Source organism: Balaenoptera acutorostrata, chromosome 15, assembly GCF_949987535.1.
Source record: "Balaenoptera acutorostrata chromosome 15, mBalAcu1.1, whole genome shotgun sequence".
Lineage (NCBI taxonomy): Eukaryota > Metazoa > Chordata > Mammalia > Artiodactyla > Balaenopteridae > Balaenoptera > Balaenoptera acutorostrata.
The window spans coordinates 68104473-68121390 of NC_080078.1; the positions used below are offsets into that span (position 1 = coordinate 68104473).

Below are 16918 nucleotides of genomic sequence, written 5' to 3' on the forward strand. Positions count from 1 at the left end.
GGTAGCAGGAAGAAGACATGGAGTCCTGGGTGTAATTTGAAACTACAGCTGACAAGGTTTCTGTGGGACGTGTGAGAAAGAAGAGAATCAAGGATATTGCCACTGTTTTTGGCTTGAGAAACTGGAGAACCTGGTTGCCATTAACTCAGTGGAACAAACTGGGGACAGGCCTGAGGAGGGAGGTCAGGAGCTTGGTTCCAAAACCATGTTCAGTTTAAAGGACCTGTTAGACAACCAAGTGGAGAGAGCAGATAGACAGGTGAATTCATGAGCCTGTGTTCAGAAAACAGGACTGGCCTATAGACACAAGTGTGGGAGTTGTCAGCACGTAAATGGTCTTTAAAGCTGTGGGACTAGATGAGATCCCCAGGGAGGTGAAAGTAGATAGAAGAAGGTGTAGGAGGTAAAAATAGAAGTCTAAAGACTGAATAACTCTAGCATTAAGAGATTGGGGAAATGAAGTGGTGAGGAATGCTTCTCTGATATAAGTGAGGAAAGTGACTTTTTGAGAACTCAAACTTTGGCATGTGAAGATGTTCAGTCAGTTTTCAAACAGAATATTTGTTGCCCTCACTGTGAGCATTTTATTTCAAAACAAACTTTGCTCTGCCATCTCCTTTTCAACGTCATTATCCTTGGTTTTTAAAAATTCTTTTTAAAGAAAAGAACCTCTTTACAGCTGAAGCCTATAATATACCCTCTTCTTCCCTGGCTAGAAGAATAGTATCTCATAATAGAAGCCTATAGGTTATGTGGACTGAAAAAACATTGTTATCCTTTTGAAGTCCTTACTGTCCTGCTGTCTTTAAACTTGAGGTAGGCATTTTAGGTGCACCAGAATGTAAGTGATAGCACTGGGACCCTATCATATTTATTTAATTCTCAGATGTTTACCTGGGAAAGTTATAAGGTAATTTGAGAATATGGTAGACCATGTCTTATTTGTTCATTATGTGCTCACCTCATGGTTAGTATTCATACTCTATTTACAGGTTATTTTTATAAATGGGGGGTATTAGTTTGAGGTTCTGTTGCGGACAATAAAACTCAAGTAATTATAGGCAGAACAGAAATTCTAACTTAGTTTTTTTTTTTTTTTTTAATTAATTACTTTATTTATTTATTTATTTTTGGCTGTGTTGGGTCTTCGTTTCTGTGCGAGGGCTTTTCTCTAATTGCGGCAAGAGGGGGCCACTCCTCATCGCGGTGCGCGGGCCCCTCACCATCGCGGCCTCTCTTGTTGCAGAGCACAGGCTCCAGACACGCAGGCTCAGCAGTTGTGGCTCACGGGCCTAGTCGCTCCGCGGCATGTGGGATCCTCCCAGACCAGGGCTCGAACCCGTGTCCCCCGCATTAGCAGGCAGATTCTCAACCACTGCGCCACCAGGGAAGCCCCTCTAACTTAGTTTTGATTCACTTGCTCAAGTTGTCCTTGGGGACATAATCCCTTTGGAATATGTTTCTTGCACCGTATGTGAAAATCAGTTCAGTTTTCCATTGACACAATTTAGGTTCTTGTCTTATTAATCAATAGCAGCAATCAGGGAAGACCTACTTATTCCTCCTTCAATAGAACCAGACCAGGCTTGAAGAGAGGTAATAATTACTGCTCTGATCACAGCATGTTCTCTTTTCTCTTTCCCAACCCAGAGCATGTCTGTTCGATCCTGGCTTCCCTCCTGCGGAACCTGAGAGGGCAGCAGCGGACCCGGCTTCTGAATAAATTCACTGAAAATGACAGTGAGAAGGTGGGTGCTTGTTGGATTGTAAAGATGGGACCGGGACCAGCGGGAATAGAATCACTATCTCCCTGATGTGATCTGAGGAGTGCTGGGTTAAGTGTTCCTGCCCTAAAATATCTTCTCCAGCATCTGGGCCCCATTGGTTTGGATCTCAGAGGTTTTTCTGGTTATTCTGCCTCTCATCGCCTAATGCATTACCCTTGACCCCAAATATTTTGAAACCATTTCTGTACGCAACAGTGTACCGTTATGGATCATTAAGATGAGGAGGAAAAGATCAGGTCAGTGCTTTAAAAATTCTTAATATGCAATGAAGCCATTTGTTCCCATGTAAGTAATACAAATAAATGCAATTGTTGTTTGCCAAAAAAAGAAAAAAGAAAAAGAGGCCATTGGGTTAGGACACAGAACATCTTAGCAATCATGTCACCCTGGTGGCATCATCTAATGTCTGTGCGTCAGCTTCCTCATCGTTAAAATTAGGGTTGCTCTCTATCTTCCCTGCCTGCCTTATCAGGTTTTTCTAATGTCTAAGGAAATAGTGGATATGAGAATACTTTGTAAACTGAAATATATAAGATCTTAGGGTCATCATTGTTAACCAGGGAAGGTTTGGGCACAGTCTTCCTGACTGTCTGATGCTGTGTTGGAGCAACATCTGCTATTAATCAGTACCAGCTCCTGGGTAAATACCAGGGCTGCCAAGAACCATAGTGGTGCCAACCCAGTAAAAAGAGAGGTTAGAAGTTTAGGCTGGCTTCACAGTGTTCCTTCAATCTTTTGGAAGTCTTAGGGAAAAAATGAAACTTTCAAACCCACTCAGTATTCCTCAGGCCATGTTTGAAGCATGACTTTTGCTAAGTTTGAAACTGATTTTTAGGTTATTGCTAAGCAAAAGTCAGGGGCTTTTTTTAAGTTGTGAAGGAGTTTTTCTTGCACTCTCTTCTGACTGAAAAGGAACTAAAGAGATTTTACTTAGACCTTTTTTAAAAAAAGATCTGCTCTGGGGCAGAATCTGAACATGAAAGGTTTCAGTTTGAAAAAAGAAATTTCTGTAAAGTTCTAAGTGAATATAAAGTATGTAACTTCATGCTTCTTCTCTTTGCAAGAAGGGACTTGAATTTTTATTTATTTGTTTGTTTTTAACAACGTGAATTCAGGGGAGTTCTAGAAGGGCTGGGAATGCATAGTGTCCTTTGGGAATGGGCCTGTGTTCAAACTGCATCCATGCTAAGTGTTTGCTTTGTTCTGCCCGAGCCGTTTGATCCATTCCTGCTGTGTTCCGCAGCAAAGCTCACATCCAGAGTGAGAAGTGGTAGAGTGGCTCTCCCTTTGTTGGGAGTGACAGTAAGACGAATAGGAGCTCTACTGTTCTCTTGCCTTGGTATTCTCTTTCTCACTCATGCCTGTGAAGTATCTCTCTTTCAGGTTGACAGGCTGATGGAATTGCATTTTAAATATCTGGATGCAATGCAGGTGGCCGACAAGAAGATTGAAGGGGAAAAACACGTACGTATCCCTGCCTGCCTTTTGCCATCTATTGACTTGCACTCCATTGGGTCCCTTGTGCACCTCGTATCTCCCCACAGGACAGGCAAGGGCAAAGGTGCCATCTGCCTTCGTGTGCCACCTAACATGTCGTAAGAGCTGAGCAGATGACAGTCCGCCAGCGGTTATAACTGCTCTTCTAACAGGAGTGAAGTTCCTGAAGAGGATGGATGTGTACAATTAATTGATCCCGGTCTGACCTGGGAGTCTGGGTGGTAGCACAAGTACCCTTGACAAGAGCTTCTCTTCGAAAATCTGACCAAAGCACAGTGCTGTGACTTGGTACCACAGTGGCAGAGGGTGTCTTGGCACACACACTTGCTGGCTTCTGTAGTCATAGGGAGGCACTGGAAGGAAACTGTGAGGTCATTGAATCCAGTTCCCGCATTTGCAGATGAAACCTGGCGACCTAGAGAAGGGAGCTCAAAGCTCTGCAGCACAGCCTGCACACCGACTCAGAGTGACTGAGCCGCATTGTCTGATGCGGTGGTTGCTGAGGGAGATGAAACCTGCTAGATGTTTTTTCTTGACAGGCCATACTTACCTAGGGTGTTATCCTACCTCCTGTATTTTTCATCTGCTTCTGTTTTGTTCTCTGCTGTCTCTGGCCTCTGTAGCTTTCTCATCTGTCCCTTTAATTGGGGCAGGTTTTCATATTGGTTAATGTCTGATTTGTATTCTCTCTCTTTTTTGTTTTTGGCTGTATTGGGTCTCTGTTGCTGCGTGTGAGCTTTCTCTAGTTGCAGCGAGCAGGGGCTACTCTTCGTTGTGGTGCGTGGGCTTCTCATTGCGGTGGCTTCTCTTGTGGTGGAGCACGAGCTTCAGTAGTTGCAGCACGTGGGCTCAGTAGTTGCAGCACGTGGGCTCTAGGGCGCTCGGGCTTCAGTAGTTGTGGCACGCAGGCTCAGTAGTTGTGGCTCGTGGGCTCTAGAGCACAGGCTCAGTAGTTGTGGTGCACGGGTTTAGTCGCTACACGGCATGTGGGATCTTCCTGGACCAGGGATCAAACCCGTGTCCCCGGCATTGGCAGGCAGATTCTTAACCACTGCACCACCAGGGAAGTACCCTCAGTCTATGGTCATGTGGCACAATGATCCTTTTTTTGCTTTTTTCAAAGTCTGTAGTAGAGCCCATTTTCTTCGTGATCTGGATTTGCTATATTGCTCTATTTTCTTTTCACTCTTCTTGCCTTAAAGACACACTGGAGGCTTTTGAGCCTCACTGGTGGGAGCGCCTGTTTCAGCACCCCTCCCATCTGTGTTGGGGCGGGCAAGCTATGAGGCAGAGCTGTGTGCATTGGGAATTACACTAGCATCTTCCCGCAAGTTGTGCCTCAGGCCAGGGTGAGAGACTAGAGCTTGGGGAAAACAGTGACCTTGTTGTCTGTGCCCTTCTAAGCCACCCATTCCCTTTCACAAACTATATCTTCATTTATGAATACCAGTAGATAGGTAACCATATGTATCATTCTTGTGATTTCCCTGTGCTCTCTAAACCTAGTAAGTCCTCAGATGTTTGTTGATTGATTGAATTGATTGACTGGGACTTTCTTCTTTAATGTGATACTATTACAGGGTAAATGGCAGACTCTGAATTCTGAGGCTGGACTTCAGATACCAGCATGTTACACACACAGTCCTTTCATTCCACACACCTCACCCCCTTTATTTTATTCTTTGATTAAACTTTCCTCTTCCCTCTTTTCTTCCATTCACAGTAACTTGTACATGGTCGACACTTAGTGATTGTTAAAGTGCCAAAGTATATATTCTTCGGCTCTGACTGAATGATAATTAGAAACAAATTGAACTTTCCCTAGACTTTTGTAGAGAAACAGCCATGGGACAATTAGAACTCCTGCTCTGACAGAATTCCCCAAGTTATCTGCTGAAGGAGATTTTCAGGGCTGGTTGAAGGAGCACCTGGGAGTCCAAGGACTAGGATTTTAGTGCGGGCACCCACCTCAAAATCACTGCCTCGCCACACCTTGTCACTGCGCCTTGTGTAGCCCCAGATTGTTAGCCATAACGTGGCATCAGCAAAGGCGGTCTCTCAAATCCCCTCCAACTTAACATTTTCCCTCAGATTCAGGTGAGCATACTTTGGTATTTGCCATTTTTTGAAAATGAAATGGATTAAAAGCACAATGAGAGGTTGATCAGCGGCTGTCTTCTTCATGGAGTGCCAGCAGCAGCCTAGTAGAAAGCTGCGCGTGAGGAAAGGGGTCAGATAAGCCTGGATTTGAATTTGAGCTCTGCTGCTCCCTAGCTCTGAGACCTTGGACAAATGAGTTGAGCTCTCCGAGCTGTGATTTCCTCATCTGTAAGATGGCCATCATACCTCCCTTTCAGTGCTATCATGAAGACTAAGCCTGAACTATGTATTTACTTTGCTCAATAAGTAAAAGCTACTGCTGCTGTTAGATTTTCCTAGCTTCCTTTGGAATTCCCGTGTAACTTTTAAGTATGCCAGGCAGTCCTTTTCCTAAGAGCGTCCTCCTTACCAGATAACCCAGAAGGAGTTGTCCTAGCAGACCAGAGCATGGGCACCATCAGATGCTTCATCTGAGGTGAAGCTGCAATAGACTTTGGTTTTTGTTTGTTTTTTTTGGGAGGGGGTAGGGTGTTGTTTTCTTTTGTTTTGTTTTTTGAGAAAGACCAGAGTAAGCTGTTGGGCGTCAGGGAGCAGCTTGCATGTAGCTGTTAGAAACTTGGGCTGCTTCCCACAAGATTATCTATTATCAGCATTGAAGAGGGTGTGAAATTGATTAGCACTGACGGAGAGTAATGGCTGCAGCCACTCTCGCCAGCACTCACGGTGCTTCTGTGTGCCACAGGCGCCGGGCCCTGCCATTCCCTGACAAACACCTGTCTCCTTGATGCCAAGGCTGTTTTGCTGGGCACTGGCAAGCATTCCAAGGCTATTAGTGCTCAGCAGCCTCAGCGTTGCTCGGAGAGTCGTGGAGGGGTGGGGGGTGAGGGGAGGGACGTGCTTGTGAGCAGCGCTCTCTGCCAGCGCTCAGGCCCATCCTGCCAGATGAAGCCGCCTCACAGGTATGAAGTGACCTGGAACAAACCACCTCTTTTCGTCTCTCCTTCATGCAGTCTACTCTCTTAAGTCTCTCTTAAACGATTTGTTGCCTCACCCCACCCCACCCCCGTTAAACTTGAATGTCCTACACCTACTGGGAATTCAGCAAATATTTGTTGACCTGAATTGAATACTTTTTTCTCAGGCGTTTGATAACGTTGACTGTCAGATGCATAATGAATAAATATCTCATATACTCTGCCAAGTCTGCAACAAAAAACACCTTAAATAACAGGGTCAGGTATTGACCAAGAGAAGGGGGATCAAGTATTGACATTTTTAGTGTCTCGGAGCCACCATCTTCCCTGCAAACTTCAGATTCCCATGGGCACAGTGCAAGTGTCCATGGTTTGCAGTTGACCAAGATTCACGGAAAAGAATCCAGTCATTTGGCAGATGTTTCTCAGGCACCTGCTCTGTGCAAGGCACTAAGCTAGGCACTGGCTGGGGGTGAGCACAGGTGCAAGTGTCAAAAGAAGAATGGGCCCCAGGAGTACTGCTGCCGCTGCTGAGGCCTGGAAGAAGCCAAGGAACAGGGGGGAAGCCATCTGCACCTCGAGTCACCCCTAACAGTTTTGTGGATGAGGCAGAATTCAAGCTGAACCTTAAAAGGAGGAGACATAGAAGGCATTTCCAGACTAGAGAGGAACAGGAGCAAAGGAGGGGCAGTGGGAAGCCAAGTTAAGTTTTGGGGCGAGTGATAAGTTATATTCCAGGGCAGAAGGTGTGAGGGGGGAGCATGGGCTTTAGAGCCAGGCTTCTTCTGGTTCTCCAACTGCGGACAAATAGCCTAACTTCCCCAGCTTTATTTTCTTCCTTTCTGGTGTTTTGTTTTTAAGGTATACGTCCCAACCTGTGGGTCTGTGAGGAATTACATATTTAGGAATTTGGTGACATAGCTATAACACACGTGAAAGCTGCTTCCACAGGTCCTGGCCTGTAGAGGTGGTCAGAGAACCTTTTTTTTTTTTTTCTCTGTGAGCACTGTTTCTACCACCACCTCTCTGCACACACGATTTTCTTCCTTCCCTAATACTGCAAGATTTTGTGTGATCTGAGTCCCGTCTACTTCTCCCACTTCCTCTCCTGCTGCTGTGCGTTAACTTCCAGCTGTATAGCCTTTGCATTTGCTTCTCCCCGTCCTGCCTCTTCTCACGCTGGTACCTCCCTCTACCTTCAGGTCTCAGCCTAAATGTCGCCCCCTCAGAGAGCTTTTCAGTGGCACCCATACGTAAAGTAGTGTCCCCATCGCCAGTGCGTCTTCGTAACCTGTAATTATTTTATATGTTTGTTTACTCTCTGTCTCTGCAACTCTAATCTCTTGTTCATCACATTCTTAGGACCTACATAGTGGTTAACATGCAGTAAATGAAGGACAACTACTCATGAGATAAAATTAATATTTGTCCATGGGTATTAAGGAAGATAGAGGGTCCTGAGTTTTCTACATTACATCTAAACTCTCATTTTAACCCTAATTTTTGTTTTCTCTGAATAGCCCCATCATCAAAAAAATGTATTTTACAACTGTGTAAATTCTGTGGCATACCTGTAGCTATATTAAACACACAAAGATACTCCTATTTAGAAGAGTCTATAGGACAAACTGATAATTGTATACATACTCAGTTCAAATCACATTACCTACAATAATCTGTGACTAGGAAAGACTTTCACGTCTTGGGCAGTTGCCCAATGCTTTCACGTTATATTCAGTGTCCATGCGACTTCAGGGCCACAGTGTATCTGAACATACCCTTGGGCTTCCTGGTTAACCTTTTAAAGGGCATGTAATTCTTAAGACTCTTCTAGTGAGCAGCAGTTCTCTGTGATCTATAAATACCCAGGGTGCTTGTCTCAGCAGATTTCACCTGACTCCCCAAGCAACAAGAAGCCCAGAAAATGCCAAGGTCCCTGTTGTTGGGAAGATATCCTGACTTCTCATGGGTTCCTTCTGGCTTCTGTTGGTTAAATGTACAGAGATGCCAGGCTTCTGAGTGTCAGAAGTAAGACATAATTATATAGATACTGGCAGGGATTTTAAAAGGAGGAGGAGAGCCTTGAAGAGAGGTTTTCCTTTTTTTAGTTCCTAGGAAAATTATTCTCAGCAGGTTTATTCAATAAAGTGTTCTCGCCACATACTTTGCACCATAATGACTTACAAATTGCATGCTAATTTTGCCACAGTTAAATCATCCCCGGCTTTATCCTGGAAAGAGAAAGAGGGACTCCTTGTAATGAAACAGTATCCACAGGCCCTGATGTCTGAAACAAACTTTGACTATTTCCTTAGCATTTGAAACTCATTTAAGGATTTGTACAAAGGGGGTAAAGCGCAGGAACGAATGAGTGGGATTGGTGATCGTAAAGCACTGGTAGGTGTGTAGACAGTGGAAATGTGAGACTGCCGTCAAGTCCTCTGCTAACTGCTGGAAGCTCCTGGGCAAGCCTAAAAAAAGGGAGTCCTGCTGAGAGTTCCTCTCAGCTGTTCTTGAAACAGTGGTTCCCAAACTTCTCAGTCTATGAACTTGGCAGAACACAGCTTACAGTCAGTAGAAGCCAGAGGTGGTGGGGCAGGGGATGCTATGGTGCTTTTCCCTCTCCTGCTTCCCTCTTTCCTAGATGCACATTTAGCCATACGCCCCTTCACCCGCTCTCTCCTGCCTCCCTGCCCGCGCCCTTCCCGATCGCAGTCATCCTTCCTACCATTGGAGGAGAAGTTGGGGGGCCTGAATTCTGGGCCCCCACCTCTGACTCTTACCTTGCAGTGTAGCCTTGGGCACTCCGTTTTGCTTTTCTCATCCTCTCTGTCCTCCTCTCTCAGTGGAGTCCACAGTCTCTCCCAACTTCACAGAAGCCCTGGTTCTCTCAAGGCTGGCTTATATGTTGTGAAAATTCAGATGAATATTCTAGTAGTCTAGTTGTTTGTTTGTTTATTTTTAGCAAATTTAGAAATGGATGGCCTACCTGTGATGGAGGTATCATGGTACCATAGAAGGAACATGAACCCAGGGGTCATACAGCCAAAGGTTAAATCCCAGCTCTGCCACACATAAATTCTGTTGTTTGGGGAAATGCCTTGCCCTGTGTGTGTATGTGTATTAGTTTTCATGATAGTTTTATTAGAGGGTCATTTTGAAGATTAATGAGATTGTTTGTAAAAACCTGGCACATGCTCATGTGTTAAGGCTGGCCTAACACATAGTTTTCCCTTTGTGGGCAAACTCTGGCCTGATATCCTTGGATTCTTATTAGAGCTGCTATCAGCTGTATATTCTCAAAAAAAAAAAAAAAAAAATCCCTTTTACTAATTCTCCAGCCTCTGTTTCCCGTGCTGAAAGTGACCTGCAGTCCTAGGATCCTTCTCTAACAGTCTGCCCTATTTCAGAAGCTCTTGGAGGAAGATTCTGTTTTGCTGTTGCTTGTGCCTCCCCCATCTCCACATACCTATCTCTCCCTTTGCTTTGGAAGAAGAAAGGAAATTGGCCTTTTCTCAATGGTGGGGCAATTCCTGCCCATGACTACAGACAGTAACTGTGACCCCCGCTGGGTTTTTGAGTCATGTCCTCTCTTATTAAGAAAAGAGGGATTCCTGTTGGCTTCATAGCAGCTTCTGTTATGACTGTCTCCTTCCACCAGCGAGGGGCAGCTCGCTGCCTGTCAGGGGCAGATTAGGAGTAGCATCCACACGCTCATTTGGAGGCTTGCGACTTGCCTGCGGAGAGAGATAGAGGCACCTGGAAAGGTAGTGATTTGGTAGTGCTCCCGAAGACAGATTAACATTTAAAGTGAGGATGTGGCTGGAGGAGGGTTAGAACACACACACACAGCCCTGCAGAAATGGCACCTTGATGCCGCACGTACCACCTCCTTGTGTGTCTTTGGAGACGAAGCTGTTTATTTTAGCAGCCCCCAAACAGGCTTATGCTGCTGTGAATTGCAATCTGTTCTACTTAATGAGCTATTCACTGAATTACCATCTAAGTTTTTTATTCTAGCCCTCTCTTATGGAATGAACAAAATAAAACCTTTCAGAGTGTCTTTTTTTTGGGGGGTTTAACTCTCCCAAGTTGCGTGTGGAATTTGCTGGTCTAGCTGTAGATTCCCACCCCCCTCTTTTTTTTAAAAGTGTCTTCAATTTATAAGGAAAAGACAGGCAAAGGAGCCAGATGACCTTACATTTAATGCTGCTGGTTTGCAGTAGTTCCCAGATATGGCATAAAGAACTCATATGCTAATACCAGAAAAGGTCTATAAAACAGACTTTTTCCTTCTTTGAACTATGGAAGTGCTCACAGGCTTGGAGCCAGACTTGTGTGGGTTTTTATCCTGTCTCCAGCACTTAACTCAGCTCTGAGCTTTGTGACCTTTGGAGAGTTCTCCAACTCTTCTAAGCCTCAGTTTCTCATTTGAAAGTGGAAATAGTAATGATTCTTACCTCTTGGGGTTTAAGGAAATATGAGAAATCCATGAAAGTGCTTATTAGCACAGTGCCTGGCAGACAGTAAGGACTCAGGAAATTTTGCTGTTATTATTCCATTTTTGCTGCCCATCCCTTGTCAGAGTGAAAGGACTAACGGAAAAAGGTTTTGGACTAGGAAATCATGTTCCAGTCAAGTCTCTAACTGAAACTCAGTGACTGTCATTTGACATCTATCTCAATTTTTCCATCTGTGAAATCTGAAAATGGTGTTTGCTGTACATACCCAACACCGGGCATGTACAACAAGTGAGGTTAATGCAGATCTGCTGCTTTGAAAAGTAAAAAATGCTGTATGTGGCTGTTGAGTTGTCATTGCTTCACAGAGAAGACGGTCACCTTCACTCTTCTCAAAGGTGAGAGTTGAATGAATTAATTTGTGGAAGGCATCCTTTAAATCTTAAATCTCCTGTCGTATTTCAAATACAATTCAATGTATATATAGATTTTCACTTTGAAATTTTGTAAAGTACGATATCTTTACAATACTTAAGGAGGTTACTGATTTTTTGGAATTTCTCTTTAATCTCTATTAATCATATTCCCATTTTAAGAGCACTTGATTTGCCTGCCCAAATTGTTTTAAAATAGCCTGTCTAATATAATAGCAGATCCAGGGGTTGTCTCTTTCTTACAGGAAAGTTTAATTTATTGATGAGAGGACAAGCTAATTGTCAGTGCTAACCATGTCCTGTTGAGGTGACAGTTTGTGTCTTCTACTTGAGGCATGTCTCCCAGTGACTCTTCTGACTGTCTAGGAGCACTGTCAGTCAGCAGCTCCCGTCTGTCCATTTACCCATATGCAGGCAGAAACTCACTGCACCTGGTTATGCAAGTGCTTCAGTCCTAGATTTGCCACAGGTTATCAAAGCTAAAAGGAACCTTCAAGAAGGCCAGATCAGGGAAGACAGAGGTCAGCCCCCTACACTCCCCAACCTGTGATTGGTGTAAACAGTGCTGACTGATTTCAGTGTTCTTCCCCTACTAAGCTCCAACTTGGCTGCACAATGCTTTTCCAATATGGTAATCTACAGCCATTACAGTGAATTAGAGTTGCACTCAGGAACCCTATTTCCCTTCCCTGATCCAACTTAGGCTTCTAATTTCCAAGCAAAGAAGCCAAGGCCAAGAAAAGTTAAATGACTCACCTACGGACACTAGTAAGTTAGTATTAGAGTTGGGATCTGATCCCATTTGCTTAGTTCTTTCAGATGTCTAGGTCTTCCTCACGCACAGAAATCCAAAGAACCATATCAAGTCCTTATCTCAAGATCAAATTTTTATCTAGTGTCTTAGAAATGGAGAAAAGGAACCAAAAATGCATTAATCCATTTATAAGAAGTTGACTCTGTTCACACATTGTAAGACAGGGGTGGATAATAAAGGTGACATACCATCCTTCTTCTTTCTAAAACAGACCAGAACTTGAGAGCCTAAAAGAACTGTACCCAAACTTCCTTATTTTCCATCAGAATAATACATAATCACCCTGCTTTTTTTAGTTTCCCTTTAAACATGGAGTACACATTTGTGCTCAGCTTCCGTGAATCCACTCAGCAGTAAATATCCCATGCCACAGAGTTGTAACAGGCTAGATTAGGGACTATCCTGACAGCAGTCACCTTCTCTGTGTGCTGGTTTCTATGATGCTTCTAAATCTGTCAGGGCAAAAACTCCATCTTAGAAGCCAATCTGTGTTTCAGCTGTGTGCCTGTTCAGTGCGGTGATGGTGATGCCTCTCTTGGAGATGAACTGTAATCATATCTCAGATCTGCATTCGAAAATTTCACTTTCAAATCATGTGGCCTTGTGTCTAAAAGTAGAATGTCGAATTGAACGTTGTTAGAATCTTGAAGCTCTGAGGAAAGAGGAAAAATTAGGATTTGGCAATGCTCTCTTGGGTCCATCCTTTCCACATGACAGTATTTAGAGAAGTTGGAAGGTACATTATGTCTGGTTAAAAGAAGATAAGATTGTGGGGAAGAGTGTGAAAAAGAAAAAACCACCAGGGGCACTTCTGACGTAATTGGAGAAATTTAATTTTGCTAAACTCTATTTCTTAAGCCTTTCTGTTACTCAGTATCTTCCTTTGTTCTCCAAACAGCTCTAAAACGTATACCTACACAACCATGGTAGTATGAAAAGAGCACATTCTTGGATTTGAATCCCAGTTCTCCTACCCACTAGCCTTAGGCAGGTTGCTCTGCCTGAGTCAGTTTCCTCATCTGAAATGGGGGTAACAGTCCCTACCGCGTAATATTTGTGAGAAGTAAAGGAAGTATAGGTAAATCCCTTGGCACTATAATAAGCCCCCAGTAGACATTAGCTGCTCCTCCAAGGTGGGTAGATGGTGGTAGCAATGGCTGTTATTCAGACTGCCTCACACAACGCCTGGTATGTAGTAATCAATCAAAAACTATGATCTGCCGGTAGCTAGGATCTAATAAGCAAAGAAACACTCCCTTCTTTCTCTTCTTTCTCTCTGTTAATGACAGTGATATTCCACTCTTGTTCTCTTCCACCCTAGCTGAGTTGACCCATGCTATTGTTCCCTCTGTTTAGAATGTTCTTTCCAACTTGTCAAATGCCTTCAAAATCCAGCTCAAATGTTACATTTCCCTTGAACTCTGCTGACTCCTCAAAACAAACTTAGTCTGTCCTTCTTCGGGAGTCCCATGGCACTCAGTACAGTTTGAGAGGTCCTTCATAATAGCCATTACTACATTTAAAAGAGAAGTTTGTTCATATTTGTTAACCTCATTAGACTTTAATCTCCTTGATTATGTAGACTGTCTTATTTATCTTTGCTGCCCCTGGTACATCATGTAATACCTGGCCCATAGTTAGGTGTTCAGGAAATCTTTACCAGGTAGATGAATGAATATGTTTCTCTCCAAGTTCCCATGTTTGCAAACCTCTAAGGGTTTGGTCTCTCTCCTCTCCTCTGCTCCCCTCCCTTCCCCTCCCCTCTTCTCTTCCCCATCTGATATACTTCTCACATAGGCTGATACCGTGGCCTCCGAGCTGTACACTCTGCCTGCCTCTCAACACTTTAAGCCGATGTGTCCGTCATAGAGGTGTTGGCACATCCTCATTCACTTTCCTGCACAGTGTGGTCTGCGGCTCATCATATCTCACTTCTCTGGCCAGCACTCAAGCCTCCCACCAGCTAGCCCTCCGAGGCACCGTCCCTCGCCATTTCCTAATGTTTCCCCTCCTACCCCATCCACAGAAGCCTTAGCACACACAGCTCGTTAATACCGCTGAACTTCTACCTGCATTCTTCCAATCCTGTTTCACAAATGGCTTTTCAAGAGTCTGCTATGCAAAAAAGTACCATGCAGGGTGCTTTCTGGGGTACAAAGATGATGTAAAACTCTACAACTCTTGCTTTCAAGGAAGCTACACAGGAAAGAGGCACACCTCTGATTAACTGTTGCAGGACAGGGCATGGGAGGTGCCATAAGGGGGACAAATCCAAAACTTGGGAGTTTTGAGGATTGGAAAATCTTAGCAAGTTGGAAAACACTGAGAAGTTTTTAAAGATCTCAGGAGAAGTTTTGTAAGGAGTATCATGTTTTAGACTTTAAATACATTATGATAGAGATTGGGGGTTGGGGAGAGCACCCACATTACAAGCAAAAGTGAAGGGGCCAGAAAAGGGAGGGCAGGCCTGTTTGTGCTGTGTGTATGGGTCGGGGGCTAGTGAGCAGAAAGTTTGAACTGCATAAGGCACTTTGCATAAGGCTTCAGACCACAGGAAGGCCTTCATTCTTAAGGCATTCATTCTGCTACGTCTGCCAGTCAGGAGCCTTGAAACCTTATCTAAAAGTCACTTCTTCCCAATGCCCTAACATCTTAACCAGCCCTGATTAGCACCCACCACTTGTAATTACTTTAAATTTGTGGACGCACTGTATCCCTTTACTTTTTGGTCATTTTCTGTGTTACTGTGACCTTCCCGGATAGACAGTCAGCTTCTTGGTGACTAAGACCAGGGCATCCCCTTACCTCCATTTTCATTCCTTTTCTGCCTTAACTCAATGCTTAGAAAGGTGTTCTTGCCACTAGGCACTTAGCAGGGTCCAGATCTGAACACTGTGCTTCATGTTATTCATTTCCACCTCAGAGGTGAATCAGACAGGATTCCTGTCCCCGGGAAGTCCATATTCTAGTAACTGGTAATTATGAGCAACTTACTTAACCTCTGTGTGCCTTGGATTCTAATTTGTACAGTGGGATTAATAATCCCTTCCCTGCTCTCTTTAAATTTGGTAATAAGGACCATATACATAATAACACTTTAAACTCTGCAGCATTATAGAAATGTGAAGTATTAGCAGCAAATGCTTTTTGCATGAGTGAAAGTCAAGAGTAATTTTCCTTCCTGGGCCCCCAGCTGCTGAACACTTAGGAGTTCTGGAGCAGGAAGTTATGATTATGAGCAAATGAGAAACTAAAGAGGCCCTTCTACTTTTAAACTCCTTGGACATCAGTCCAGTGCTCCATGACTACCTCATGAACATTAGCACTATTACCAGATTACCAAGGAATTTGCTACTAAGCGAAGCTATGAATTATGGTGGTGATTTACTGGGCAGTGCAAGGCCTGGCAAATCTAGAGCCCTCTTTTGCCTCACAGACAGAGGCCTTTGGGAGTGAGATGAAAAGTAGCCTTGTGTAGCTGCAGGCTGGCCCCCTGGGCAAATAAAGAAGCATGTTATCTGCGTCTACATAGTCTCTGAAGGATGCTGGTTGGAGATTGATGACCACAGTGGTCAGTCCTTCGAGTTTGGGAGAGTGGAAAGCAGGGTCCCAAGGGCTTCTGTCAGTGACAGGAGCCTGAGTTGTCAGAGGGAACCGTGGCCATAAGACCACTGACGGAATTAAGAAATGGATTGTTGTCATCAAAAGCATGGATTCAAGCACCTGTCTTCTTAGACCAGTCGCTAGTCGTGTAGAACGAGTCCCTCATCCAGTTCTGACTCCTGAGAGCTGAGAGCCTAAAACAGAGATGTCTTTTTCCTTTCATTCACTGCATGGATGTTTACTGAGCTGGGAATGTAAAGACAGAATTCCCCCCCAGGCCAAAGACACAATGTCCCCACTTTCACAGAGCTCACAGTTCACCCTCATGACATAAAGGGAGTTATAGAAACAGGGAGCTGATGATAGCTGAAATCAGTGTGAATACGACATGCCAGAAGAGGTCGTGTCATGGAGTGACCTGCAAGGGTGCTGTCAGGAATTTTGGAAAGGAGGAGTTTTTAGCTTTAAATAATCAGGGAAGACTCTGTAGGAGAGGTAGCTTAAAAATAGTGTTGGCTTGAGAGATACCCCAGAATCCCTAGGAAGGAAGGCCCTAAAGTCCCTGAGTTGGGAAGAAGAGCCCTCTTGGCAGAGGTGGTGATAATCCACTGGATGAGGGACTTTGGAGGTGGAGGGGAATGAAAATATTCTACAATGATTGTGATGGTGGTTACACAACTCTGACTATACTAATTGTATGGTTATGTCAATTGTATCTCAATAAAGCTGTTTTTGTTTTTGTTTTTTCTAAAGAATCTGCTAGAGAGGAATAGATACGGGGACAGCAAGTCTGATAGGTCTGGGGTTACAAAAGTTTAGGAAAGAGACTCCCATCACTAATTAGGACTTTGGCCTTGAGGGAGTATTGAACTTGTGGAACAAAATGGAAAGATGGGCAGCATTTTGCATCTAACAAAATGTAAGCCAAAAGGGACGCATAGATTGGGTACCTGTGCCATCACCAGGGTACCAAGACAGAATCGTAGAGAAAGCAGACCTCTCTTCCCTAGGTTAACTTGATTTGGAAGGGAAAGAGAGCTAAGTATATCTGTAGAGAGGTTATGTATGGAGGCTGGAACCAAAGAGTAAAGAATGAGTAGAAGCAGATGAATAGATTTGTGTCCCCATCAGCTTATTTTTTCAGGTTGAATATGTTGATGAGATCATTTTGGCCCTGAGTCACTGTATAGGAAAAATGGACTTTAATCTTGACTCCCTGGGCCAACAAGAGAACATAAGATACTTCAGA

At 44.1% G+C, this 16918-nt stretch overlaps 1 protein-coding gene across 1 annotated transcript in view; it reads left to right on the plus strand.

Annotated features, from left to right (window-relative positions):
* The window catches only part of CTNNBL1 (catenin beta like 1), a 164829-nt gene that overhangs the window by 136096 nt on the left and 11815 nt on the right, over positions 1–16918 (plus strand). The window contains exons 12-13 of the mRNA XM_007193144.2: positions 1651–1748; positions 3171–3251. Of these exons, the coding sequence (XP_007193206.1) occupies positions 1651–1748; positions 3171–3251 (179 nt within the window). The remainder of the gene's footprint in view (positions 1–1650; positions 1749–3170; positions 3252–16918) is intronic.